The sequence below is a fragment of the Cervus elaphus genome, chromosome 10 (genome assembly GCF_910594005.1).
Source record: "Cervus elaphus chromosome 10, mCerEla1.1, whole genome shotgun sequence".
NCBI classification, from domain to species: domain Eukaryota; kingdom Metazoa; phylum Chordata; class Mammalia; order Artiodactyla; family Cervidae; genus Cervus; species Cervus elaphus.
The window spans coordinates 15,910,699-15,936,442 of record NC_057824.1 but is presented as its reverse complement, the minus strand read 5'-3'; the positions used below and the strand labels follow the sequence as shown (position 1 = coordinate 15,936,442).

The 25,744-nt window shown below is 56.8% G+C and overlaps 2 protein-coding genes across 7 annotated transcripts in view; both read left to right on the top strand.

The window, feature by feature from the left end:
- The first annotated feature begins 418 nt into the window (after window positions 1-418).
- On the top strand, window positions 419-1,500 carry C10H16orf91 (chromosome 10 C16orf91 homolog). The gene is made up of 2 exons (XM_043915838.1): window positions 419-588; window positions 665-1,500. The coding sequence occupies exons 1-2, from the start codon at window positions 557-559 to the stop codon at window positions 1,038-1,040; spliced, it is 408 nt and encodes a 135-aa protein (XP_043771773.1). The 5' UTR covers window positions 419-556; the 3' UTR covers window positions 1,041-1,500.
- Window positions 1,501-5,500: 4,000 nt separating this feature from the next.
- Window positions 5,501-25,744, top strand: part of UNKL (unk like zinc finger) — a 31,409-nt gene continuing 11,165 nt past the window's right edge. The window contains exons 1-9 of one of the 6 annotated variants that reach the window (XM_043915826.1): window positions 5,501-5,689; window positions 6,912-7,121; window positions 16,152-16,328; window positions 16,640-16,773; window positions 19,334-19,469; window positions 20,611-20,728; window positions 21,104-21,188; window positions 21,566-21,651; window positions 24,667-24,729. In XM_043915826.1, the coding sequence (XP_043771761.1) occupies window positions 5,613-5,689; window positions 6,912-7,121; window positions 16,152-16,328; window positions 16,640-16,773; window positions 19,334-19,469; window positions 20,611-20,728; window positions 21,104-21,188; window positions 21,566-21,651; window positions 24,667-24,729 (1,086 nt within the window). In that variant the 5' untranslated portion in view covers window positions 5,501-5,612. Of the gene's footprint in view, window positions 5,690-6,911; window positions 7,122-10,079; window positions 10,208-16,151; window positions 16,329-16,639; window positions 16,774-19,333; window positions 19,470-20,610; window positions 20,729-21,103; window positions 21,189-21,562; window positions 21,652-24,666; window positions 24,730-25,744 lie in introns of those variants that run through there. The other 5 variants (XM_043915825.1, XM_043915829.1, XM_043915827.1 and 2 more) reach the window with 5 other exon arrangements.

Genomic DNA, 25,744 nt, shown 5'->3' with positions numbered 1-25,744 from the left:
GCCCCACAGGGCGGATGGTGTATATGCGGCGACGGCTGCGCAGCTCGGAGCCCGCAGAGCTTGAGGGCTGGGTGCGGCCCCGGGGCCGGGGACACTAGTCGACGGGACATGGCTGAAGTCCCACGAAGAGAGCAAGACAGCGGCGCGAGGCCAGGGGAAGAGGCGTCCGGGGCTGCGCCGGCACTGCGAGAAGGGTGCGTAGTGTGGGCCGTTATCGGGGGACCCGCGCTGAGGCGAGCTCATCAGAGGACCACGCTAACACCCCGTACCCGCCGATGGGCCTCAGGCCTGGGGCGCAAGCCCAGCGAGAGGAAGGTTAGTGCGGCCTCGGGCCGGCCGCGAACTACATTTCCCGGCATGCCCGCGCGGCCGGCCGGGGGCGGGCCTGCGACGGAAGAGGCTGCAGGAGGACTGAGTCATTTCCGCTGCGCGAGCGGGGACCCACGTTCTGTAGTCGTGAGCGGAGGCCTGGAACAGCACCGAACTTCCGGCTTCGCGCGACGGAAGTGACAGGACTGCGGCGCGCGGCGGCGCCAAGCGCTGAGCCGGGGTCGCGATGAGCGGCGTTCTGTGCGCGCCGGCGGCCGGGTGAGCTGCGCGGGGTCTCGGTGGGACCTCGGGCCGAAGGGGCGGGCGCGCGCGCTCACTGCTTTCTCTCTTCCAGGGCGTTCCAGGCGCTGAGGCTCGTGCGCTGGGCTTCCCGAAGCCCTCCTCCGCCGCCCAGCGGCCGGGCTCGAGCCCAGCTCGCGGCCGAGGGCGACGAAGAGGATGACCCTCACCGTCCCCTTCGGTTTTCCTCCAGCAGAGCCGCGCCGCTCCGCTGGACAGTGAAGCAGTCCCTGGGAACCGAGCAGCAGCGGCCCTGGTGGGTGGTGCTGCCCTTCAGCCTGTCCCTCATGGCTCTGGTCATTTGGTGCTTCTTTAGGCAGGAGACCAGCGCGGACCGGTGGTTGAGACGGATGTTGCTGGAAGAGGTACCAGAGCCCAGCGACGCTTCTGAAGATCCTGGAGTTCCGGTGGCCCACGGGGCGAGGACTTAATGGGGTGCCAGGAGCGAAGCAACAGACCTTACTTAATAAAATCTTACTTAGGCTTTGGCGTCGCGTTTGACCGTTTCTCTCCCCGTTATTACACGCGTCCTGAGACTGAAGGACTTGAATGACGCACCTGGCCAAGCTGAGCCCTTGAAGGCGACGCAGGATGTCAGCAGATCGGAACCGGCTCCTTGTCTGATGCTCGTTTCCCATCGAAAACGTCGGAAAGCTTTCTCAGGTCCACGGAAAAGGTTTTGGTCGCAGCATGTGCTGTTGGATTTGTGCTATGTTTGTACATTATTGTGTTTACAAAGCAACGTAGTGACAGCTGTAGTCCAGTGTGATCCACTTTCTGAGACACAGTGACTGGCAGAAGAGTTAAACATTTTATCTTACAGTGTACTGTGATGTGTATAAATTGATGTTAGTTTAACAAACAATAAAAATTTTAAGTTGGAAATGTGAAGTTAAGCCAATTTTTTTTTTTAATTTTAGCACTTCATTTTAAAAAAGGGAGCTTTCTAGTCATTTCAATTCCTTTAGTTTAGTTTGGTTTTTTTCCCCCAGAATAGGAGCTGAGGAAAGAAACCTAAATGTAACTGGTGGAATATGATCAAACAATACCAGAAATAATGAGCTTTCTCAGCTCTCTATACATTTTTATCTTTAGCAAGACAATAACTTAACTGAGTAGAGTAAAATTGGTAAATATTTTTGTTGACAACTTAAAAGTATTTTGGGTATGTAAATGATTATGTTTCTCAAAGTACTGCTTAGTAGGAAATGTGCTTAATTCTGGATTAAATACAGAATGCATAAAGGGATGATTTTACTTACTTAGCATTTTAGTAGAACGTTTTATCTTGACTTCTTTGGTGCCAAAGTTAACTGGAAATTTCTCTCACTTGGATTGAAGACCACTGACTCTATGGCAGTGTACCGGTCTTGTACTTTTGCAAGACCTCTGCAAAATTGCTCTAAGTGGCTGGCCCGCCTTGGTAAATTATGCTTGTTAGGGAGGGGCAACTGAGTCAAGTATATTCATTTTTTTAAAAATGGAGAGACCAAGATTTGAAAAGATTGGCCTAATCATAGCTCAGGCTACATCCTCAGTCCCACTGGTAGCAGAGAACTAAGATGTCCTTTCTCTGGCCTGGAGTGATTGTGACCTTTTTGGTTGTGAACCATTTTGTTTGATTCAAACCTGAATCCTGGTTTTACTCTCACTAGCTCCTGCAAGAAAAAAAAACGAACAGAAGAAATTTTGTTTTCATTAAAATTAACTTTCATATGATCAAAGCAATAAGCTATATTTGGAAAAGTTAGACACTGTGGTAAGCAGAAAGAAGAGAATTGGAAACACTAGTCCTACCACCTAGAGGTACTGCTTTGAACCCTTTTTGGGCAGAAGATAGAGACAATTTTTTTTTTTTTAATCCCAGGAAAAGTTACTGAGGTCAAATGATCTCATATCTTCTAAGCAGCTGTGCTGTTTTTTGTATGTGTCTGGGTACTATCCCAGCCTTTTAAGAACATTCTTTAAAAGTCCCCAAAATGACAGTCCTTACAGGCTATCCCAATTCTCTTCAAGGAAGGTGCCTCTTGAGTGAGGAGGGAAAGGAGACATCATTTTAAAGATCCCCAAATTTCTTTGTCTTGAGCCCTTTTTTAAGCTCAGTGTGGCTCTCTGTATGTGGGCTTCCCTGGTGGCTCAATGTTAAAGAATCTGCAGGAGATTCCATCCCTGGGTCGGGAAGATCACCTGGAGAAGGAAATGGCAACCCACTCCAGTATTTTTGCCTGGAGAATTCCATGGACAGAGGAGCCTGGTGGGCAACAGTCCATAGGGTCGCAAAGAGTTGGACACAACTGAGCACATACACACGGCTCTATACATCTCCACTGGACTTTACTGGTTCCTCAAACTCCTTAGGTTGGAAACAGAATTCAGCTCTCTCAAACCTGTTTCTTTGTATCCTTCCTAGCTTGGGACCTTGGAATTATCCTAGGCTTCTTTCTCATTCCCTACATCCTGACAGTCTTCAAGATCTGTTTCGTCTTCCAAAGAATTCACGGGCCCTGTTTCATTCTCCTGCTTGATTTCCTTAAAACATGTCATGTTGTTCATTTTTTGCTATTTTAATTTCCAGGTTTCAATGTACTGTTTGTAGAGGTAGTATATTTTTTAGGCAATGTGAACATATAAAGGTAGTCATTCATCCCACCACCAATGATAGTTTATACTATTTTAGTGTATTACTTGTATTTGAAAAAACAACAGCAACTTATATTCTTGGGACAAAATCACTGCAGATGGTGATTGCAGCCATGAAATTAAAAGACGCTTACTCCTTGGAAGGAAAGTTAAGGCCAACCTACATAGCATATTAAAAAACAGAGACATTACTTTGCCAACAAAGGTCCATCTAGTCAAGGCTATGGTTTTTCCAGTGGTCATGTGTGGATGTGACAGTTGGACTATAAAGAAAGCTGAGCACAGAAGAATTGATGCTTTTGAACTGTGCTGTTGGAGAAGACTCTTGAGAGTCCCTTGGACTGCAAGGAGATCCAACCAGTCCATCCTAAAGGATTTCAGTCCTGGGTGTTCATTGGAAGGACTGATGTTGAAGCTGAAACTCCAATACTTTGGCCACCTGATGCGAAGAACTGACTCATTTGAAAAGACCCTGATGCTGGGAAAGATTGAGGGCAGGAGGAGAAGGGGACGACAGAGGATGAGATGGTTGGATGGCATCACCGGCTCGATGGACATGGGTTTGGGTGGACTCTGGGAGTTGGTGATGGACAGGGAGGCCTGGTGTGCTGTGGTTCATGGGGTCGCAGAGTCAGACACGACTGAGCGACTGAACTGAAAGTATGGAACTGCTGTATCTTGCTTTGTCTTGTCACTTGAGGAGCATTTTTCTTGTTAACAATTCTCAGGAAGCATTTTCATTCTCTGCGAGGTGCTCTTAAGTTTTTGCCAAATAACTCATATCTTTGTACATCTTTGTCTGAATCTCATTCTTTTTTAGGTTGGAGTTTCTAGAAATGGAACAAATTAGTTTTCCATAAAGATCCATACCCTTTCCTTCTCCTAGCCACACTTCCTTCAAGGGTATTCTTGCTGCAGGTTAGAGTGTTGTTGGTTTTCTGTTTAGAATAACAACAAAAGTGCCTGCTCCAAGAGCTCTTATTTGTGCATTCGAAGTCGCTTCAGTTGTGTCCGACTCTTTTCAACCCTATGGACTATAGCCCACAAGGCCCTTCTGTCCACTGTGATTATCCAGACAAGAAGACTGGAGTGGGTTGCCGTTTCTTCCTTCAGGTGATCTTCCTGACCCAGGGATGGAAACCTTGTCTCCTGCATTGGCAGTCAGGTTCTTTAGCACTAGCACTGCTTTGGGAAGCCCCCTTCTTTGTTTAATTTGCATTAAAAAAATTACTGGTGAGGCTGAACATTTAACACGTCTTGGGAATTCCCTGGAGGTCTAGTGGTTAGGACTCTGCAATCTCACTGCCCTGAGGGCTCGGTTAAATTCCTGGTCGGTGAACTAAAATCCCACAAGCCACCCAGCCCTACAAAAAAAAAAAAAGAATGTCTCATGCTACATATTTACAAAATAATGCACTCTGGGCCTGGGTTCTTCTTCCTCAAACGCACACCGTGTTTCTTCCTTCAGGGACCACTGAGTTGGAACTCCGTGTGAGTCTTGAAGGGGGCCGGGAGCGGGGATGGGGCGCGGATGCTGCCCGCCCGGGGGAGTTCCCGCCCGGTGTGCATCCCCTCCCACCCTTCTGACGAAGGGCGCGCGCGTGTGTGCGTGTGTGTGTGTGTGTCTCCCTCTTGACTTCGCGCCTTTGGATTCTTTTTAAAAAATCAGCTCTATTGATATGCAGTTCATATTCACCCATTTAAAGTAAACAAGTGAAAATTTTTAGTACGTTCGCAGGGAGCAACCACTACCACATTCTAATTTTAGGACCTGTTCGTACGCCTAAAAACCCGGGTACCGGTGAGCAGCAGTCAGGCCTCTTTCCTCCCCCTTGTCTCCCACACCGAGCTCTAAGCAACTGGAGCCACTCTTCGCGGTCTCAGCATCCGCAAGGGGTCACAGAATGAGTGAAGGCGCGTGTGACAGCCGGGCCGCGCGGTCTTTACTCGGGACCTGTCCTCTGTCTCGGAGCTTGGAGTTGCGCAGGGCGCTGTCAGGCGTGCGGAGCGCGTGGGCAGCCGTGCTGGGGTGAAGGCTGCAGCGGAGCAGCGGACTGAGCGGATGCGGGATGGGCCGTGAACGTGGACTTCGGGGACCCCGCGGGAGTGGGTGGGGGCGACCGGCCGGGACGGCGGGCTCCGGGGTGCGTGCGCGTCCCCTCCGGGCGCAGGGTGACCGGAGGCGTCCAGGGCCGACAGCTCCGCGCAGGGCGCCGGATGGGGGCGTGGCGCGCGGGTGTGGCGTGGCGGGAGGGCGTGGCCGGCCGGGCGGGGGGCGCGGGTGGGCTCGACGAGGGGGGGAGATCCGGAGAGGCGGGGGCGGGCGCGCGCGGCGCATGCGCGCTGCATTGTTTTGACTGAAAATGCCGTCGGTTTCGAAAGCGGCGGCGGCGGCGCTGAGCGGGTCCCCCCCGCAGACGGAGAAGCCGACCCACTACAGGTCAGTGCCCCGGCCGGCCGCAGCAGGAGCGGGGGCGGGGCAGGGGGCGGCCCCGCGCTCCTCGGGCCCGCGCGCCCGCGCCCCCGCGCCCCTGGGCCTGGGAGCTGCCGCCGGGTGCGGCCTGGGGCCCCGCGCCGCCCCTCTCCCCGTTCCCCTGGCCCCCGCCTCTCACCTGCCGGCCCCTAGCCAGCTGGCCCCCCAGCCTCCGCGCGGTACCTGGGCTCTGGAGGGTGGACCGCCATCCTACTCGGCTGCCGCCGCCTGAGCTCAGGAGGCGGCGCCCAGGTTCTGGAGTGGCACCTGGGCTTGGGGGCTGGGGGACGGGGCCAGGGGTCCACGCACCTGGGTTGGGGACCGGAGAACAGCGCCTGGGGTCGTGGGTCGGGGCCGCCGAGAATGCGCCTGTGGTCGGGGATGGGGGACCGCGCCTGGGCTCGAGGGAAGGGCGGCCATCTGGACTCCGGCTGCCTCCTTGGCTCGGGGCTGGTACCGGGGCTCGGGGCGCGCCTGCAGTCCCGGAGGTCGTGTCTGTGTTCCGTATGAGGGGGCTGCGCGCGGGGTCTGAGGGAACGCGCCTGAGATCCAGGAGACTCTCCTGGGCTCTGGGGGAGCGGCCGCCTGGGACCGTCTGGAATCGGAGTGGGTGTCACGCCTGAGCTCCGAGATGGGCCAGTTGCGCCCTGGGCCAATCCGCGTCTGGATTCTGCAGGGTCGTGCCTAGGGTCGGGAACCGTGTCTGGGATTGGCGAACCATTCTTGGGATCCGAGGAACGCGCGTGGGCTTCCAGGGCGGCGGTGGAGGGGAGTGGAGGGAGACGGATGAGGGGAGAGGGAGGTGGGGCAAGGGGAGAGGGAAGGGAGGTGGGGAGGGGGTCTGAACTTGGAGTGAGAGGTCGCCCCTGAGATTGGGGATCACACCTGCGGTCTGGGATGGGTAGCTGCGCCTGGGGCCGAGGATGGGGGGCTTCGCCTGGGGCGGGGGACCGTGCCTGGGATTGGAGCTGGGGACTGCGCCTGGGGTCGGGGATGTGGGATCGCGTCTGGGGTCCCAGAAATGCGCCTGGGCCGGGGGAGCGGGGCGGGGGGCGGCAGAGTGGGGGATCGCGCCTGGGGTCGGGGCCTTCGGGCGCACGGGGTCCGACCCCTGCCCAGGAGTCCTCGGGCCGCCCGCCGGCGGCGGCGGCGGCGGCGGAAGCGACCCCAACGCTGTTTGTCTTTTTAGGTATCTAAAGGAGTTTAGGACAGAGCAGTGCTCCCTGTTTGTGCAGCACAAGTGCACCCAGCACAGGCCATTTACCTGTTTCCATTGGCATTTCCTAAATCAGCGTCGGCGCAGACCGCTCCGCAGGCGCGACGGCACTTTCAACTACAGCCCGGACGTGTACTGCTCCAAGTACGACGAGGCCAGCGGCGTGTGCCCGGACGGCGACGAGTGAGTGCGCGCGGCTGCGGGGCGGCGCGGCCCACACCCGGCGGGTGCGGACGCGGGCTTCCCGGCCCCTCGCGCCGGCAGGCCCGCTTTGACGTTTACCCATGACCGCTGGTCTTGGTGGCGACATTTGCCAGCCAGTGAGGGAAGGACAGCGTGCTGCTGGGGGATAGCCCTTGCAGGGGGCAAACCGACTTTGCTGTGCTTCCCGCTTTGATCACGGCCCAGTTCTCTGAACCCCCTGCATTAGAACCAACCCTTACGAAGTACAGCTTTTGAGTTTAGGATCATTTTGTAGTCCTCTCTTGCTCTCTGGTTAGAGAGCTTGTTAGAAGATTTGCTCACATTGTACACATGTATCCAGAATGGCTTCTTGCTTGCTGTTTATATGTTTCATTTTTAAAGAATTGACAGGAGGGTTATTTGCAGACTGTCAACTTGTATAACACTTTTAAAGTTTAAGAAATCCATGTTTTGTTCTGGTTGTTTTATTTTTTTTTACAAGTTTCCTAATGGTGTTATGAACAGATGTCTTCATTTTGAAGTATGTAGAATATGAAAACAAGGAAAGTAGAAGCTAGATTGTATGTTCATGAAGCCAGCAGAGATTGGTAGCAGGAGGTCTTGCTTTTTTCCTGTGGGCTGTGTGAGGAGAAAGGGCTGTGCCAGTCCCACCTGGAGGTGAGGTGGCGGTGCTGTGCCCCAGGGCCTCTTGGAAAAAACGTCTAGGGTTCAGCTTCTGTCAGATCCAAGTCTGATTTGGGGGAGGTCTTTTTGGTTTCTCGCGGGATTCCCTGGTGGCTCAGATATTAAAGAATCTGCAATGCGGGAGACCCAGGTTCAATCCCTGGGTCGGGAAGATCCCCTGGAGAAGGGCATGGCAACCCACTCCAGTACTCTTGCCTAGAGAATCCCATGGATGGAGGAGCCTAGCAGGCTACAGTCCATGGTGTCACAGAGTCAGACACAACTGAGCGACTAATGCTAATCGATAAATATTTTAAAGTCTTTCTTGAATCTGCTGCAGTGTTGTTTCTGCTTTCTGCTTTGGTTCCTGGGCCCTGGGGCATGTGGGATCATACCCGCACCCCCTGTGTTGGATGGTGAAGTCTAACCACTGGACCATTAGGGAAGTTTCCTGTTTTTCACTTAAAAAATGCTTAGGTCCAGGGAGTAAACTTTTGATCTATGGTGATCATCTTAAAAGCTCTGTCTACTTCCTGAGAGGTTTTTAGTTGAACACCAGATAGTCAAATAAGGTTGTTAAGGCAGCCTGGAGCCTGTGGAAATAATGTAACTGGCTCCATTTTGGTTAAGATGGTATTATATTCTGTGAGGTCTTAAAAGCACGTTATTTAATTGCATCTTGAGCTGCTGTTTCCTGCAAATGGGTGTTCTGAAGAGAGATGTTTCTGTCTAGCTAAGGCTTAGCCCCTGGCCCCTCATTTCCCTTGGCCATGTCAGTCACCTCTCCTGAACGTAAGTCTTGAGTTGCCCCCAAGGGGCCACTGATGAGACCCTGGTGCAAAGATCTAGTCACCTAGCTGGTGTGACCCCATTCCAGAGTCCAGGATGGGAGACTGATTGGTAGTATTCATGGATGATGAAAAGAAAGTGTATTTTAGTGGCTGTTTTGGGTTCCAGAGTCTGAATGGCCTGGTATCGATTCAGATCCATTGCTGGGCATCGGGGTAGGGTCCAGTTCCTATGGGATGAAGAGTACTTCGGTGAACACCTACCTGGTGATGGTCCTTTTAAGCTGGGTTTAAATGTTAATTCAATAGTATTGCCGTTTATTATAAAAATGTTAACATTGGGAATCCCCTGGTGGTCCAGTGTCAGGACTGCACACTTCTACTGCCAAGGGCCCAGGCTCAGTCCCTGGTGGAGGAACCAAGATCCCACAAGCGGGGCAGCACGGCCGGGGCTGGGGGGTGGGAACACTGGTAGCCTGAGTAGCATGCAGGTCATCACGGAGAAGAGTGGGATTACAGTGGGTGCCTGACACTGTTTTGGGTGTATCCTGTGTACATGTACACATGAAAGTACATGTGTGTCTTCTTAAAGATTTCCTTTGCGACTTTTGTTGAGCACGTGAGATGACTTGCTTCAGCCCCACAGGAAGTATCTGACAGGCCAGACGTCTCCCCTGAGAGTCTCTCGTTAGCAGTCACTGCTCATTCAGCCTGAGATGGACTTTTCATGGAGTCTGTCCTGTTGAATTACATATTCTGGCTCATGCAGGGTTGCCATGGGATCTGTAAATAGACTCTACCCTTCAGAGCAGGGGACCAGCCTCCTCCCTTTTATTTCAGTTCATTGGTTCTTGAAATGTCTATTTTGGGCTTTTATGGGACCAACCTATTACTGTAAATCATGAATATGTATCAGAGAGCAAAGACCCTTCAGCCGGCTCAGGTGACTTGTGCGTCCAAGGTGGTTCTACCAGCCTGATGGGGGAACCATGGGGCTGCGCCACGGGCGGGAGCAGGGACCCCCAAGAAGGCTGGCATCCCTAACGTCAGCTCCCGTGCTAGGCAGGTGGTCATCCTCCCCTCTTGCTGTTGCCCCTTCTCCTGGGGCGCCCTCCCCACCTGTCCCCACTACCCCCAGTGAGAACTCCAGCTGTCCCTGGGTAGCCCCCCAACCCTTCCCCCCGGGCACACCCCTCCACCCCGCCGTCACCCCTTTCTCCCAGCGGCAATCACCCTCCTCTCTGTCACCCCTCCTCCCTGGCCCCGCCCCCGCTCCGCCCCCAGTGGACACCCCGTGGCCGCCCCCCCGCGGGGCCCTTTGTTCCGGCGGCCACGCCCCTTCCCCCCGCTCGGGCCGCTTCTGGCCGCGGGGTCACGTGGCCCCGCCCCGCCCCCGTGGGAACCGGCCTCCCAGCGGCGGGGCCTCCGGGTGGACTGCGCGCCTTGCTCACTCCGGAGTCGGCCCGGCGCTGCCTCCGGCCGCGGGGTCGGGCCCGCAGCCCCGGGTGCGTGTTCCCCCACCCCCCGTGCGGATCCGTCTCAGGTATTCCCTGGCCTGGAGCTTCGAGGAAAGCGGCGCGGGCAGGAGCGCCGCGTGGCCGGAGGCCTCTCCAGGTCAGGCGCCCGCTGAGAGCTGTCCGAGAGCGGCCCGGGCCCCCAGCTGGTCCTGCTCGCGGGGCTTTCCACCCGGGACCCGCTGTGCTTCCGCTCCTCGGAGACCTTGTATCCCTCCTGTGCTTGTAAAGGGGGTCAGGTGCGACTACAGAGTTCGATTCCTCCAGGAGTCCGAGGGGCCCCTCCTGGAAATGTTTTCATTGGCAAACAATACAAGCGGGCTCCAACTCTGCCCGGTACAAAGTTGCCTCCCTCTTTCCTGATAACCCTCCTTCTGCCGAAGGCAGGCCGCCCGTGGTGGCCTTCCAGGCCCCACGTTTAACAGATGTTTTCTTGGTTTTGGTAAGAAGTGGGCTGCCCGGCTCCTGTGCTGTAAGTTCCCAGGTTGGCTCTAGAAGCCTGCCTGCCTGCAGGGCTCCCTGCGTGGCTGCACCGGCAGGCCCAATGCTCTCCCCAGTGCACTGGGGGCATCTGGGAACACCGGCCCCATTGCCTCCGCGATGATGTGTGATTTCGGAACCTTCCACCTGTGAATCTGGGCACCGTGGGAGCTTGCTGACTTACAGAAACTTTTCTACATGCCCAAGGCTTGGTGTGCCTGTTGTATCATACGGGTCCTTAGTCTGGCCTCTCTGCTGAGAGATGCTCTTGCTATGTTTAGAGTCAGGTGTCCTGGGACCCAAGGCTTAGGTGAAAGTCCGTTCACTGCAGGAGGGTTATAAACTCTTGGTGTTAAACCGACTTTATGAGGAAACTCTGCTTGGGCTTTTGGGGGTGAGGTGAAAGCCAAGGGCAGGCTGGGAACATCAGAGCAGAATATTTAGGAGTTGTGTGTGCTCAGTCACGTCCGACTCTGTGTGACCCCATGGACTGTAGCCCACCAGGCGCCTCTGTTCATGGGTTCTCCAGGCAAGAATACTGGAGTAGGTTGCCATTTCCTCCTCCAGAGAATCTTCCCCACCCAAGGATCAAACCTGTCTCTCCCGCATTGCAGGCAGATTTTTTACCACTGAGCCACCTGGGAAGCCCTATTTAGGAGTCAGAGGCTACTTAACAGTCTCGAGGAAGACACAGGCTTTACAAGTTGGCCAACTTAAGGACATTACAGTCAGGTGACTGAGTCGGATCTGTGAGAGACCAGTAGGTAGAAGAGCTAGAAGAACGTGAGAGTGACGTTAGCACCTCAGTCTGTCCTGCGCTGAGTGGAAGGCGAGAGCGCTGGTGCTCCTTGGTGGTGAGTGGGGAGATGGCTGCTGCAGGGACACGGTCCCTGGAGAGGATGGCAGCTGGGGGGGGGGGGGCGCACAGAGGAGGGCAGTGGACATTGTTGGGCAGATGGTCCACGTTAGGGATTAATGAGGGGTGGCTGGCCTGGCTTGGAAGTCCAGGGAAGCCCTTGGAAATCAGAGGCTGGGGGTGCAGAGGACGGCTGTGTCAGCATGGGGTTAGCTGCCAGCCCCCCACTCCTAGTGTTGGAGAGGAGACTCTCAAGCGTCTCCCCACAAGACCCCCCTTTTCTTCATCCCCCTATTCCCCTGCCCCCAGCTGGGTGTGGCCCACAGGTCTTCCTTTTCCCATTTTTCTGCTGCCACTCACTTCCATTCCCAGTCCTTGAGGACCAGGAGAGAATCACGTTGTGCTCGAGGGTCCCTCTGAGCCCAGCGGTCCTCCCAGTGCAGCCCCAGCCCAGCAGTCGCACCATCACCTGGGGACTCGCCCTCAGTTTGGACCCACGGTTCCCACCAGCCCAGATGGTCCAGATGGTTCTGATGCGCTCCGGCCTGGCTTGCTGACTGGTGTCGGCAGAGTGGCACTGAGTCTGTGGGTCCACCATTGCTTGGGGTGAGTTGCAGGAAGGAACTCCTGGAGCCGTGTTCCTCTCTACCCCTCCCTCCTGGTTCCAGCGGCTCCAGAGCTTCACAGCAGACCTGTGTCTGATACGTGCCCCTGCACCACGGCATCCACGGAGCCCTGCATTAATTACACTGAGTGGGTCACTGGTTGGATGGGTTTGGCAGCTATGGGCACCGCCCTGAATTTGGTGGGCTGTGGGACCGAGTCACATACACGTGCTGCCAGGCTGTCAGTGGCCCAGGGGGTGGATGACTGAACTCCTGTGGCGAGGAAGCACCTGCCTGCCGTGTTGAGCTGACCCCTGGGGTCCCTTGGCCCCTTCCCCACTTCAGTGAGGGCCTAGGTTTGGTCCCTTTTGTCTCTTAGATGATCTTAGGGTCTATTAGTTGTTCAGTCATGTCCAACTCTTTACGACCCCATGGACTGTAGCCCCCCCAGGCTCCTCTGTCCATGGAATTCTCCAGGCAAGAATACTGGAGTGGGTTGCCATTCCCTTCTCCAGGGAATCTTCCCAGCCCAGCGGTTGAACCCAGGTCTCCTGCATTATAGGCAGATTCTTTACCATCTGAGCCGCCAGGGAAGCCCTTTTCTATTCATTAAATGTTCTCCAATATCTTAATCTCAGCTCATGCTTTCAAGCCGTGTAATAAGCAGAGGTGACATGCCTCTAGTGAAATAATAGTGTACTAGGGAGAGGGGGGACCTTGGCCGGGTTCTGGTTGCCATGGAGATGGTACTGGCAAAGAAACAAAACGATGCTAAGAGCGGACCTGAGGGACCGCTAGGAAATGGGAGGGGTGTGGCGCCCACCACATTCACTCCCCGGGTCTGGGAATTCCCGCAGCCTCTGCCACAGCCTGTGTCAGCCCGTTGGTGGTGCTCGCGGTCCTGTGGTCCTGCTCGGGCTGTTGTGCAGGCTTACTTGCACAGACAGACCTGCCGGTGCTGCCTCGGCTCTGCTGTGCTGGCCCCCTCCCCAGACTCTGGAATTCTCTTCCTTTAAACGTACAGTAGATGAGTGAGTGTTTCTGTAGATTGGAACTGTTTTTGCAGAATGGCTGTTTTCCTATTTAAGTCGTTTTATCTTTTGTTTATTTATTTTTTTCATTTTATCTGTTATTGAAGCGAAACACGACCTTAAACTTGTCGGCTTAGCTCTTTTACATGCACAGTGTAGTGGTGTTGAGTTCACTCACAGTGGCGTGCAGCCGTCGTCACCGTCCACCTCCAAAACTTCTCCATCTTCAAACCGAAACCACGTCCCCACGAAACAGCCCTTCCTTACATAATTTCTGATGGAAGCAGATGGTATGTCTGCATTCTCGCCCCTCCCCCACCTTCCGATGTAAACTGCAGGGCGCTGAGCTTCCTTGGTGCTTTTCCCTCGAGGTGCCTCCTGGCGCCCCTCCCGAAGCCCTCCACGCAGACCGCCGGCTCCTGCAGACCACCAGCTCACTCCTCTGCCTTTGCGGAGCTCCCTTGGTGTCTGTCCCACAGTTCGGTTGTCTCCAGCCTTTGGTGATTACAGACAGCACATCTCTCTGTCTGTGATGGTTACTGTGACAGAGGGTAGGGGCACGCATCCTCTGGGTGCCTGTCACTGGCCGGCAACAGTGTCCCTTGGCTGTCGCCCTGCTCCCGGGGTTCTGTCCGGAACAGGTGGGCCTCCAGGTGAGTGAAGTGCTCCAGACCCTTTGCATTTTCACTGATGTAAGTTCCTGGTTTGCTTTTCTAGCTGTCGTCCTATGTGTTTCTGGTCCCTAATTCTACATTCTTTATTTGTTAGTGATATCAGTCTGTATATTAATGCAAAAATTGGGGGGTTCTTGTTCTAGAACAGGCTCCCTGGTGTGGCAGGGGCTGCTCCCTGACAGCTCTCCTCTCTGGGGCCCCAGGGACTGCGTCATCCAGAGATGCGCAGGAGTGCTGGGAGGAGCTTGAGATGTGAGATGCAACTCTGAGGGAGGGATTTTAAAGCAGGCTGCACCTGCACCTAACACAATAAAACTCCTAAGGAGATGTCTGACTGTTTCACTCACACTCCCTGAAAACTGTTCCTTGGAACTTGTCGCTGGGAACACGGAGGAGACAGCTCATATTCGGGCATGTAGAGCACAGTCAGCACGCGGAGTGTTTCCTTTTTCATATCTGTATGCGAGACAGTAATGTTCAAGTTTTTCCTTTTCTTTTTTGCAAAGTGGGGACCAACTTGACCTGTAATCCGCTTTCTCCACCTTCTGGTTTTCCTTTTTCTCACGAGGACGGGCTCCCGCTGGGATTGCCCGGACTTGTTTATGCGGAGGTAATTGGAGGAATCGCCTCACTTTCAGTCCCCACCACTCACAAGAGGGTGCGGTCCGTCCCCCCCGCCCCGTGTCCATGTGAGGGGTCCTTGGGCTGGCCGTGTTCTGTCCTCTTGAACTGGATGCTGCCACGCAGGTGAAATGCCACAGGCCAGCCAGGTGTGACCTGTGACACGTGTCCCTGTCCGTGTGTGTGTTTCACTAACAAATGTGGAGAGCGGCCCTTGCTTTCTTCTGTCTCCAATGGACTTTAAGTTGTGATAACATCCTTCACATTTTCCATTTTAGCTATTTTTAAATGTGGAATTTAGCATCATTAATTACATTCAAAATGGTGTACAACCACCGTCTATTTCCGGATTCTTTCTCTCAGACAGAAGCTCTGCCCTCTCAGACACTCGTTCCCCCTCCCCCTCCCTGGGCCCCACTGTCCTTCCCGTTGCTGTGGAAGTGACTGCTTAGGGCCCTCGTGTGAAATGACCCCCACAGTGTGTGTCCCCCGGTGTCTGGCTTGGTTCCCGTAACGTGACGTGTTCAGGGTTCATCCCCTTTGCAGCCGCGTCCACGGTCACTCCGTCGTCCGCATGGACCACGTCTTGCTCATCTGTCCATCAGTTGGTGGACACTTCATTTGTCTCTAGCTTTAAGCTCTCGTGTCTCTGGTCCCGGGGGCACAAGTGTCTCCTCAAGACCCCGGCTCCTCCGGGGGTGCTTCCCGGAGGTGTCCCTTTGGGGCCCGAAGCATTTACCTTCTGCCTGGTGGCTGCAGGGCCCCGGCGTCCTCCTTGCCTCCTGCCTCCTGCCCACGGCCTGCACGCCTGAGGGGTGGTCAGGTCTGGGGTGAGCCGCCGAACTCGGAGCCTGTTTCTTCATCTTCTGAGAGAGGCGTGTGGATTGCTTGTCCCTCAGTTGCTTTCCTTTTACCCTTGGTCTTGTCCATCCATCTGTGCTCTGCCTGGGAGTCCCCCGCACCCCCACAGGTGCTCCCAGCACCCGGGTCCGTGGCTTGCCTGCCAGCAAGGCAGGAGTGGGCCTTTCTCAAGCCCCACACGGTGCTGCCTTGCCATCTCGGGGAGGGGCCGAGGGCGGTGTTCTCAGACCTGGGGGCCTGCAGCTGTGGCCTGTATCGGCCTCGGCCCATCCGGGGGCTGTTCAGAGGGACGCCCATCCCATCCTTCTGTGCCCGTGGCTTTTGTCTGGAGGGACGAACCTAGAAGCGGGCTCATTCCTGCCATGTGTGTGCTGGGACCGTCCATGCCGTCTCACTGCTGACACCTCCCTGCTTGGGACCCTTGACCCTGGCCTTGACCCTGACCCCTGGTGCTCCCAGAGCCGCCCGTGGCTCTCCCTGGGTGAATGGGGCTCTGGGCCTTTGTGAGGCCCCAGGGACGCTGCCCCATCCTCCCCCAGCCGCCTCTCCCTGGCCTGTCCCCCACAGCGTCCTCCAGCACCGCCTCCGCCGAGGGGTCCCCAGAAACACCTGGATGGGAGGAGGGAGAGGCTGCCAGCCACTTGTCTGATGGGAACTTTGTTTTCCACTTGATTCAAAAAATCATGAAGGACGGTTTTCTGGGAGCTTGGGTGTTGTGCTTTCCTCCCATGTGTCGTCAAGGGCTGTGGGGTCTGCGGGCCATGTGAGGGGTCTGGGGCAGGGACAGGGCTCTGGCGCTGTTCACCCTCCAACTGGAGCAGGCGTCTGGGAAAAGCCAACGCGAGCCAGCCGGCCGGGGGCAGGTGGACACCGCAGTGGCCACGGGGCCCCGACGCGCACCGTCCTCTGCCCCCAGGTGTCCGTACCTGCACCGGACGACCGGGGACACGGAGCGCAAGTACCACCTGCGCTACTACAAGACCGGCACCTGCATCCACGAGACGGACGCGCGTGGCCACTGCGCCAAGAACGGGCCGCACTGCGCCTTCGCCCACGGCCCTCTGGACCTGCGGCCGCCCGTGTGTGACGTCCGGTGAGTGGCCGTCCTGCCAGGAGCCGCTCTGCTCCCCCGGCCTCGGGCTTCACCTGCCTCCAGTGGCTCTTCCGGGGCCTGGATTTTATTCCTAAGGAGAAAGTGACCCGCTGCTGTCCTGCTGACCTGGGCATGGGGAGCTCAGACATCTCGGGTGCTCGGCTCTGAGGCTGCTGGGGTTTGAGTCGAGATGGTCTTCCTGGGACGGACGCACATAGGGGGCTCCATAAAGGGACAGGGCCTGTGGCCGTCTTGCTGTCCGAGGCTTCGGACGGGCCGCAGTGCTGTGACCTCGCGTTGTTTGGTTTCAGGGAGCTGCAGGCGCAGGAAGCCCTGCAGAACGGCCAGCTCGGTGCCGGGGATGGAGTCCCTGACCTGCAGCCTGGGGTCCTGGCCAGCCAGGCCCTGATGGAGAAGATCCTGGGAGAGGACCCCCGGTGGCAAGGTAACCCCACGGCTGTCGCTGTCTGCAGAGCGCCTGCACGGTGGGCCTCGAGACCGAGGCTCCGTGTGCGCTGGCCCGTCACCACCCCCGCTCGTGGGTCTGGTCCCTGGGCCACTTGGGGACGGGACTGCATGGCGGCCCCTGCTCCTGCGGGGTGTCTGGTCCTGGAGCCAGCCTGCTTCCCGGCAGCCTCACAGGTGATGGGCACGGGCCAGCAAGTGGTTTTAATTGTGAAACACTCACAACATAAATCTCCCATTTTAACCATCTCAGCATTACAGGTCATGGCGTTTGGTGTGTCCATAGTGTGTGCGGGCGTCATCTCTGGTTCCCGAACATTCCGTCACCTCAGACAGAAACCCCTGCCTGTTAGCGGTCCCCCTTCACAGCCCTGGCCTGGCTCTGCCTCCATGGGGCCGCCTGTGCGGCATGGTTTTAAGAGACGCCCCCCGCTCCCTGCCACCCTTAAGTTAGGCCAGCATGTCTCCTCGGAAGCTTCGCACACACTTCAGGCTGCCTCACTTCAGTGTTGAGTTCTCTTTGAGGGTCTTTCCCCTGCTCACTGAACCCTGAGCTGCCCTGGGCCCAGGCATGCGTCTGTAACAGTGGGCGCCCAGGCCTTCTTAGGACGGGCCTCGCAGTCCGCTGTCAGCATGCTGGTCCAGCCCTGCCGTGTCCCCTGGGGAGAGGCTGCCACAGAGGAAGGGCCGCCCGTGGCCCCCACCTGCCGGCAGTTCAGAACTTGTCATTCAGCAGAACAGCCGTCTTGTGTCGCAGCCCCTCAGCCCCCTGGCCCGAGACCCCAGCTCACCTGTGCGCTTCGGCTGGCGGCCCAGGCTGGGGTGTGAGTGCCCCCGTCACCATCAGGCAGGCTGAGCTTGAAGGAGGGAAGTGGGAGGAGGCGCCGGGCCAGGCCCGGTGACTCGCAGCCCTGTGGTATGGGTTTTTAAGGAGCAGATTTTCTTTCTTAGGGAAGTACTTAGTGCCTCCGGAATACCTAGCATTGATGCGGTAATGTTTGTTGCAGTTGACAGCCAGGATTGATATAAGATCGTAAGCTAGCCAGCTTACCCGAGGCTTCTCGCCTGCCTTGTGCGTCCTGCGGGTTTGGCCGGATGTGTGATGACCTGGATCCTCCCGTTAGGATGTCACTGCCCTCAGACACTCTCTGCTCCGCGGCTGGCCCCTCCCCACCCCTGCCGGCCGCCACCCTTTCACCCCATGGTCCTGTCATACGGTTGGGACCACGGTGCTCAGCCCTTGCGCTTGGTGCTGTGTGTGCGGGGGTCCCCATGTCTCTCCAGGGCTTGGTAGTGTCGTCTTGTTGCTGAAGAGGTGTGGGGGCTTGTTCATCCATCACCCTCTGCTGGGTGTCCGCAGCCCCTGGGACTCTCAGATGCTGTCACGCCGCCTGCTTCCTTGTGGTTCATGCCATGCAGCGCAGGACCTCTGTCTGTTGGAGGCCCTCAGTCAGTGCTTGCCAACAAATAAGCTTACAGTTTTTATTTTCTCAAAATCACATTTTCTGTTCAAACTCTTTTTGTCCTCAGCATGCCCTGCTGTGTGGTTCATGTTTCTTGCCATTTAATCAGTTATTCGGAACTGAGTTTGGCCTGGTGGGGGAGGGGCCATTAAACTTGGGCTTGGAAGCATGTCCTGGGGGTCGGCACAGCAACCCCCTGCCCCGGCCTTTCCTGCGACACCTCGATGGTCAGCCCCGCTGGGCAAGTGTGGTTATAAACATTGGCGTTTGTAAAAAAAAATAAAGGGAGGGTCAATTATTAACCAGCCCAAAGAAAGTGAAAGTCACTCAGTCATGTCTGACCGACCCCATGGACTGTCCGTGGAATTCTCCAGGCCAGAGTACTGGAGTGGGCAGCCATGCCCTCCTCCAGGGGATCTTCCCCACCCAGGGATTGAACCCAGGTCTGCCGCATTGCCCAGGAATGGGTATTATTTTAAAAAACCTCCTCTTATTGGATACGGCTTGTAAATAACCCCTGGTAGGTTTTTATTTTTGCTTTGAGAGAAAATTCGGATTACATGAAATGAACCGTTTCGAAAACAGGCTTTATTTCTCAGGGCAGGTTTAGCGTCCACGTTGTGGAATGCTTGGGGGCTTCTCACACGGCTAGTGCACCCCCACAGGCGGTGGTCCTGGTGCCAGGGGACGGCCGTCACAGCGTCACCTTCGGGTCAGACTGAGGCTTTTAAAAGTGCATTTCGGAGCTTTCTAGTCTGCTCAGTGTTGGGCATCCTTCACCTTCATCCGGTTCTAAAACTCTGGTCTCCCCGAAGAAGCCCCGGCCACTCTCCGCTGCGGGTTTGCCTGTCCTGGACGCTTCCTTTAGATAGGATCGGATGGTGCCTTCCGTGTCCGCCGCTCTTGCTGACCTCGCGTGTCCAGCCCACTCACGGCTCACCCACATGGCACATGTGTCCATGCACCGCTTTTCCGCGACCGTGTGGCGTTTCTCATCATCTGCCCAGAGACGCCTGTGGCTGCGTGGCTGCCATGAGCGGGCGTGTGCATGTCCCCGTGTGGACCCCTGTCTTGCAGACACCAACTTCGTGCTGGGCAGCTACAAGACGGAGCAGTGCCCCAAGCCGCCGCGTCTGTGCCGCCAGGGCTACGCCTGCCCGCACTTCCACAATAGCAGGGACCGGCGGCGGGACCCCCGGCGGTTCCAGTACAGGTGAGCCCAGGCCCCGGGCCCTGGGTCGCCCCTCTGCCGGGCTCACGTCTGGCTCGAGGCTCTGCTTTAGGCAGCGGCCCCTCCGCTCCCTTCACCCTCCCTGGGGGCCCCATGGTCCAGGGATGCCAGCCCAGCAGATGCCCCCACGGCGGCAGGTGTGGTCAGGGTGTGGCTCCTCTGTTTCCCTGCCCGCCCCGTGGCCTGTGCGCCCTCTGGTGAGGGTGTCTGCTGGTGCGGGCCGGCCCTGGCGAGGCTGGGAGTCCCGGCGCCCACAGCCCGCTTCACTCTCTCTGGGGGCCTGACCTTCTCGGCTTGTGGGTTTGGGCCTCACCTGCGGTCATGCACTTGGTCAGTCCTGATCTCTTCCTGGGCCATCTCCTCCTCCCTCCAGCTGTGCTTACCTTGGTGCCCGACTCATCCTTGGGTTTGCCAACCTGCCACACAGGCCCAGTACTGGGCAGGGTGGGCCTGGGGGCGCAGAACCCCCAGGGGTGTCTGGGCATCTGGGCCCTCAGCTGCCCCTCCTGTGGGTCCCCAGCTCTGTGTCCAGCTTGTTCCTTGGGCAAAGAGTCACTCTCCAGTCATCTGACACTGCCTCGCATGCCTCGCTTGGCCTTCATGTAGAAAGAGATCTGTTTATGACAGTTACTCTTCTGAGTGGTTTAATGAGAGTAGAGGGTGTCATCTCGAGAAGGTGAAATAAATTTTACTGCATATAGAAAGGACAGAAAATTGTAAAATGTGTCCTGTTTCCCACAGAGAAGTTTAAAATAAACCACATACAATAACGCTGCTGGGGAGCACCTGGAGCGTGGAGGAGGTTATTAGGGTTTTCCTGTTGTGGGACCCAGGTCTCAGGTTCAGTGTTGAAGCAGTCAGGCAGGGAGACAGAGGGTGTTGTCCCCGGTGGGCCGGGCGGGGTTGGACCTGGTCTCCCAGATGCTGCAGGAGGCCCGGCTGAGTCTCAGGGGCGCTGGGGGCTCTGACTCAGACTCACCTCACACTTTGTGGAAAATGAAAACGGGCTCCTGGATGCCTTCTGGGCTGCCCTGGATGCCTGTCCTGGTGAGGGAGGGCCAGAGTGTCCGGGGCTGGTGCACGTGGGAAGGCCGTCTACCTGCCTGACCCCTCCTTGCCGCAGGTCCACACCCTGCCCCAGCGTGAAGCACGGTGACGAGTGGGGCGAGCCATCCCGGTGCGCGAGCGGGGACAGCTGTGTGTACTGCCACTCACGCACGGAGCAGCAGTTCCACCCTGAGGTACGGGTGCCCGTGGGGGGCTCACGGTCTGCTCGGGGTGCGCGCCGTGGCCACTCAGCAGGCCCTCTGTGGGCACCTGCTGGCTGGCGGGCACTGAGCCAGGTGCATCTTTCAGGAAACGCCCAGCGGCCGAGCTGACCTGGAGGGTGGCTTCAAGGACAGGCGCCACAGGAGTGGCCTGGGCCCCCGTGGTTCCTGGAGCCTCTGGGAGGGGTGGGGGGGCGGGAGGTATGCCGTCCGCATCCATCTTCTTCAGGAGACCCCGTTGTGGTGTGTTTCTTTGAGCTCTGCGTCATGACCCGTTTGGCTCCGGGGCCCCCCGCGGACACAGGTCTCCAGTCCGGGGCTCTATGTGCTGTCACCCTTGTTTCCTAGATCTACAAGTCAACCAAGTGCAACGACATGCGCCAGACCGGGCACTGCCCCCGGGGCCCTTTCTGCGCCTTCGCGCACGTGGACAGTACGTGCCCCCTTTGCCGGGAGCGGGCGCGGCTCATCTCGGGCGAGGGTGACTGGGAGGGTCGGGGGCCTCTGGAGCCCAGCCCGGCCCCGCCTCTGGGTGCCCCAGGGTCCTGAGTGTGGTCACTGTGGCCAGATGAGCCCGTACAAAGCACCTGAAGGGGAAGCAGCCTCGGGTTCAGGAGGTGCACAGACGCCACCCCCGGGAGCTTCCTCCTAAAGCTGTGAGCGTGGGTTCCCCAGAAGACGTGAGGGTCCCCTGCGGGTCAGCTCATACCTGTCAGAGGCTCGTGCACATTCACCCACCCCCCCCCCCAGCTTGGGGTCCCTTAACCAGAGTCTCAGCCAGCAGCCACTCAAAGCCCCCTTTCTCAGCAGAGAGCCTCGGGATGGCCGGCGACTGGGGCTGCCGCGACATCGCCCTCACCAGCGTCCCCGCAACCCCCAGCGGGCAGCCCGGACACGTAAGTGGGGGCGTCCAAGGAGGATGCCGCTGCCGTTTGGTTTGAATCCAGTGTTGGGCACTCAGATGGGTGTGGTCTTTGGGTGATGCGGTTGGAGGCGGCCTGCCTGCAGGGTTGGTGGCATAGAAGCGTCTAGAAGAGTCCTGGCCGAGTCCTGACCCAGGTGGACTTGCTTGGCCTCGCGTTTTGTCAAACATACACGTGTCAGTCGTGTGCGAGGCGCGGTGTCTGGCTGAGGGTGAAGAAGGTCCCCCGTCGGGCAGGCAAGCTCACACTGGAGGCTCCCCCGTGAGGAGCACAGCTGACCACTTGGGACTCAGTGTCTGAGGTGCAGGTGTGTCTTGGGGGCGCCGTCTTGGGGTAGCGAGTCACAGGAGTTCTTCCTCTTCACTGTCGGTGACTTCGACAAAGCCGTCTGTAGGCGCTGCCTCCACGTCTGCCTGCAGACGGAGCTGAGTTCTTTCAGTGGGGCAGGGAGTTGGGCTGACCTCCTGGGCGATGCCCGCCCTGTGCCCGGGTCGGGCTCCCAGCTCCACTGCTGCCGTAGACAGGGCTGCACCTGGATGTACCCCCCTCCCAGCTCCTCTTTACCCTGAGGTGGGACTCCAGTGCAGCCCCTTCAGGGTGAACAGCGGTGGTCCAGCCACGACTTCTGGTTGATCTTATGTGAGCTAGAACTCAGGAGGACCTGAGACTGGAATCTCCAGAACTGGAAATTGAGGGAGAAGTTAAGATCCTCCAAGGAGTTGTTACGGAATCTCTTCTACTGCTCACAACAGGTCATAAGTCAAAAGAATGAGTTGTTGGGGCAAGGAACAGCAACTTTATTCAGAAAGCCAGCAGACCAAGAAGACGGTAGACTTGCCCAAAGAACCCAGTTAGAATTTAGGCTTCTGCCCTAAAATGGGAGTGGGACTGTGGTTGGTTGGGCTAGCCTGTATATTTCAGACTATAGGCAACATTCTTTTAGTGATTAGCTTGTAGCAAAAGCAATACAATACAAATGTTAAAGTGAAAGAGAGCCAATATGGAGTCAGATTTGTTCTTCTCTGTTACAAAGTGTCCAATAAAAGATTGGAGCAAAGTGTTTAAGAGTGAAACATCCAGCCTTCCCCTCCCTGGGAGCAGGACCTGGAAACTGGCTGTTGCTTCTGCCCTACATTTTCAGCAAATGCTCAAATAGACTTTGAGAGTCCAGGAAACGTGGGATCTGAGGCGCTGGGATCAGATAGGGCCCACGCCTCTCGGTGTGAGGTCAGGGATGATTGGTTTGGTCAAGACCCTAAGGGAATACGTCGGTTGGGGTATTTGGAGAGCCTCAGACCTCAACATGGGTCTTGCTGTCCAAACGAGCCATTTTCATTTAAGGTGATGCTGAGGGGACTTACTTGGTGACCTGGTAGACTGGAGCTAAGACTGAGCTCCCAATGCTGGGGGCTTGGGTTTGATCCACCTGGTCAGAGAATTTGATCCCATGTGCCGCAGCTAAGACCCAGCACAGCCAAGTAAATAAATAAATATGAAAAAATAAATAAACCAAGTGGGGGCTCAGACTAGAGGGCAGCTTCCCTTCCCTGTTTCCCAGAATCTCATCATCTTTGACAGCCGAGCTGAGCGTGAGTGAAGCACGCTGTGCTCAGAGGCCCACTGCTCTTGCCACCCTCCTCCTGCCTCGTTCCAGAGCTTTCGTGCACAGCTCAGTGCCTGCTCAGTGTGATGGGAGCTCCTGACATTGTGGAGCATGAGCCGCACCCCCCTCCCCGGCACAGGGCAGAGGCAGAGGGGCCTGGAGGGGGCAGAGCCCTGGGACTTGATGAGGAAGCCAAGCGGAGCTGTTTCAGGATGGCCTGGCTCCTTCACAGTGTAGCTTCTCCTTAGGGCGAGGGTCTCTGGCCAGGGCCTTGGAGCCATCGCCCAAACTGGGGTCGCAGAGTCACTTGTGGAATTCTAGGAAACCAGAGATACCCAGGTGGCCTCAGAGTTGAGCCATTGGGCAGGTGGAAGGGGCACCAGTCAGGGCCAGCGTGAGCATCACTTCTCCACCCTCTACGGGTCCTTCTGCAAATCCAGAAACCAAACAGGATGGGGTGACTGGAGCCATCACAGGTTCACTTATCATAAGATTAGACACAGAAATCAGAATACTTCTCAGGCCTGCAGAACGTTTCACGGCAGCTTTGTGCTGATGTTTGACCTGAGAGAGTCCAGGCCCCAAACGCTGCAGGCAAAGCCATCCTCATGCACAATTTCCCCAGAAGGTGGTTCGTGCGGGTCAGGAGTTCCACATGAACAGACAAGGGGGAGAAAACGGTTCCCTCTACCCTTCTAGGTTTAGTGTCTGGGGTCCTGCAAATTAAACTGACCAAAGCCAGCTTACCTGGAGAAAAGATTTATTATTTATGCATTAGGATGCCAGACCTGGGGACTTAGCTACCGTTTTAACAGAGTGATAAACTGTGGAGAAGTGACAAGACCTAGGGATTTCTGCTTTCAGGAGCTGAATTATGGTATGGTAAAGACATGGGGGAAATAGTGGAAGAGAAGGGTTACGTAGAGAGTTTGTGGTGAGGTTCAGCCTCCTGCAGCCCTGAGTGATTTGAATTCTCTGGGATGAAGCTCTTCTCTTCCTCTTGGGAGGGAGGAGGCTGTGTCCAGGCCTGAAGGAGAAGGCAGAGAATCACCTTCCAGGAAACCATCCTTTGCCTCAGGGGTTGACTTTCCAAGACTCTCCCCGCTCTGGAGGTGCAGCCCTACCTGGGATGCTTTGTTTGACGCTGTGGGTTCAGGGACTTCTCACCTGCCTCCACACGGCCCAGCCGAGAGCTCAGAGATCCACGTCGGGTGTGGGAAACGGATCCCAGGAGAACTGCCGCAGAAGCAGTGACTTGAAAGCCTTTTCTGTTTCCTGGACTTCAGTGCTTGGCCTTTCCTGCCTTCCTGGTGGAGCTTAGGCCTCTCTCTGTGGTTCTGATCAACTGCTGCTCCTTCCAACAGCCAGTGCGTTTTCTGTTGCAGGCAAAGCGGAGAGAGTCACCTGCCGACGGCAGCCAGAAGGCCAGTGAGCAGGACGGCAAGCAGGTACCTCGTGCTGTCTGCGACCGACCTCTGCCTGTGTTAGGACCCTGCATGCAGCTGGTCACACTCGCGCCCCCTTCACACAGTGGCTGGGCTGACGTCCTCCTGTGAGACAGCTCCTTTCTCACGGTCTCCATAGAGTCGCCTGTTCGTGTGTCCTTTGTTTTCATGTTTTAAAAAATGTGCTGTACCTTAGAAACAACAGAACCAAAGCCTCTTAACGTTTCCCCCCACACTGGGGAAAGAAGAGGTGCCCTTCGTGGTCTTCTGTGTGGGTTTCCCAGGGCGGCCTGTGACGGCCCCACAGACCGAGGCTTAAACCTCAGGCCTTGGTTCCATCCGGAGCCCAAAATCACAGATGGGGGGTCGGCGGCGTCGGTTCCTCCCGTGGCCGAGTCCGCCGTCTGCCTGGGGGCACCGTCTTCCCTCTGCTGTCCGCCCGGGGGCGCCATCTGACCGGGGCCACCCTCTGCCGTCCGCCTGGGGGCACCGTCTTCCCTCTGCTGTCCGCCCGGGGGCGCCATCCGCCTGGGGCCTGCCCTCTGCCGTCTGCCTGGGGGCGCCGTCTTCCCTCTGCATCTGCGTCTGTATCCGGTCGTCCTTTTGCCATCAGGACGTGACTCCTGTTGATCAGGACCTGCCCTGACAACCTCGTGTTCACTTGATTCCCTCGGTGAAGGCCCGACTCCCAGTCAGGTCCCGCCCAGAGGTGCGGGGGGTCAGGACCCCCACATCTGAGTTCCAGCCGAGCCCATGACAGCGTCCGTTGGTGAGCCTGGCTCCCTCTTGGGTCACAGCCTGGGCTCGTTCTCACCTCTGAGAGTGCTATGAGGCTACATGGAGGCTTCCCCCCCAGTCGGACCTTTTCTCTCTGTTCTGTGCCACCCAGCTTCCTGTGTGCTCATTTAACCGAGTTGTTTGAGAAACGCATTTTTTTTCAGACATGGGACGCGTGTTTTTCTGCCACCGTGAAAAGGCGGAGGGAGCCTCGCCAGCTTTGCAAGGCTGGGGCCTGGCT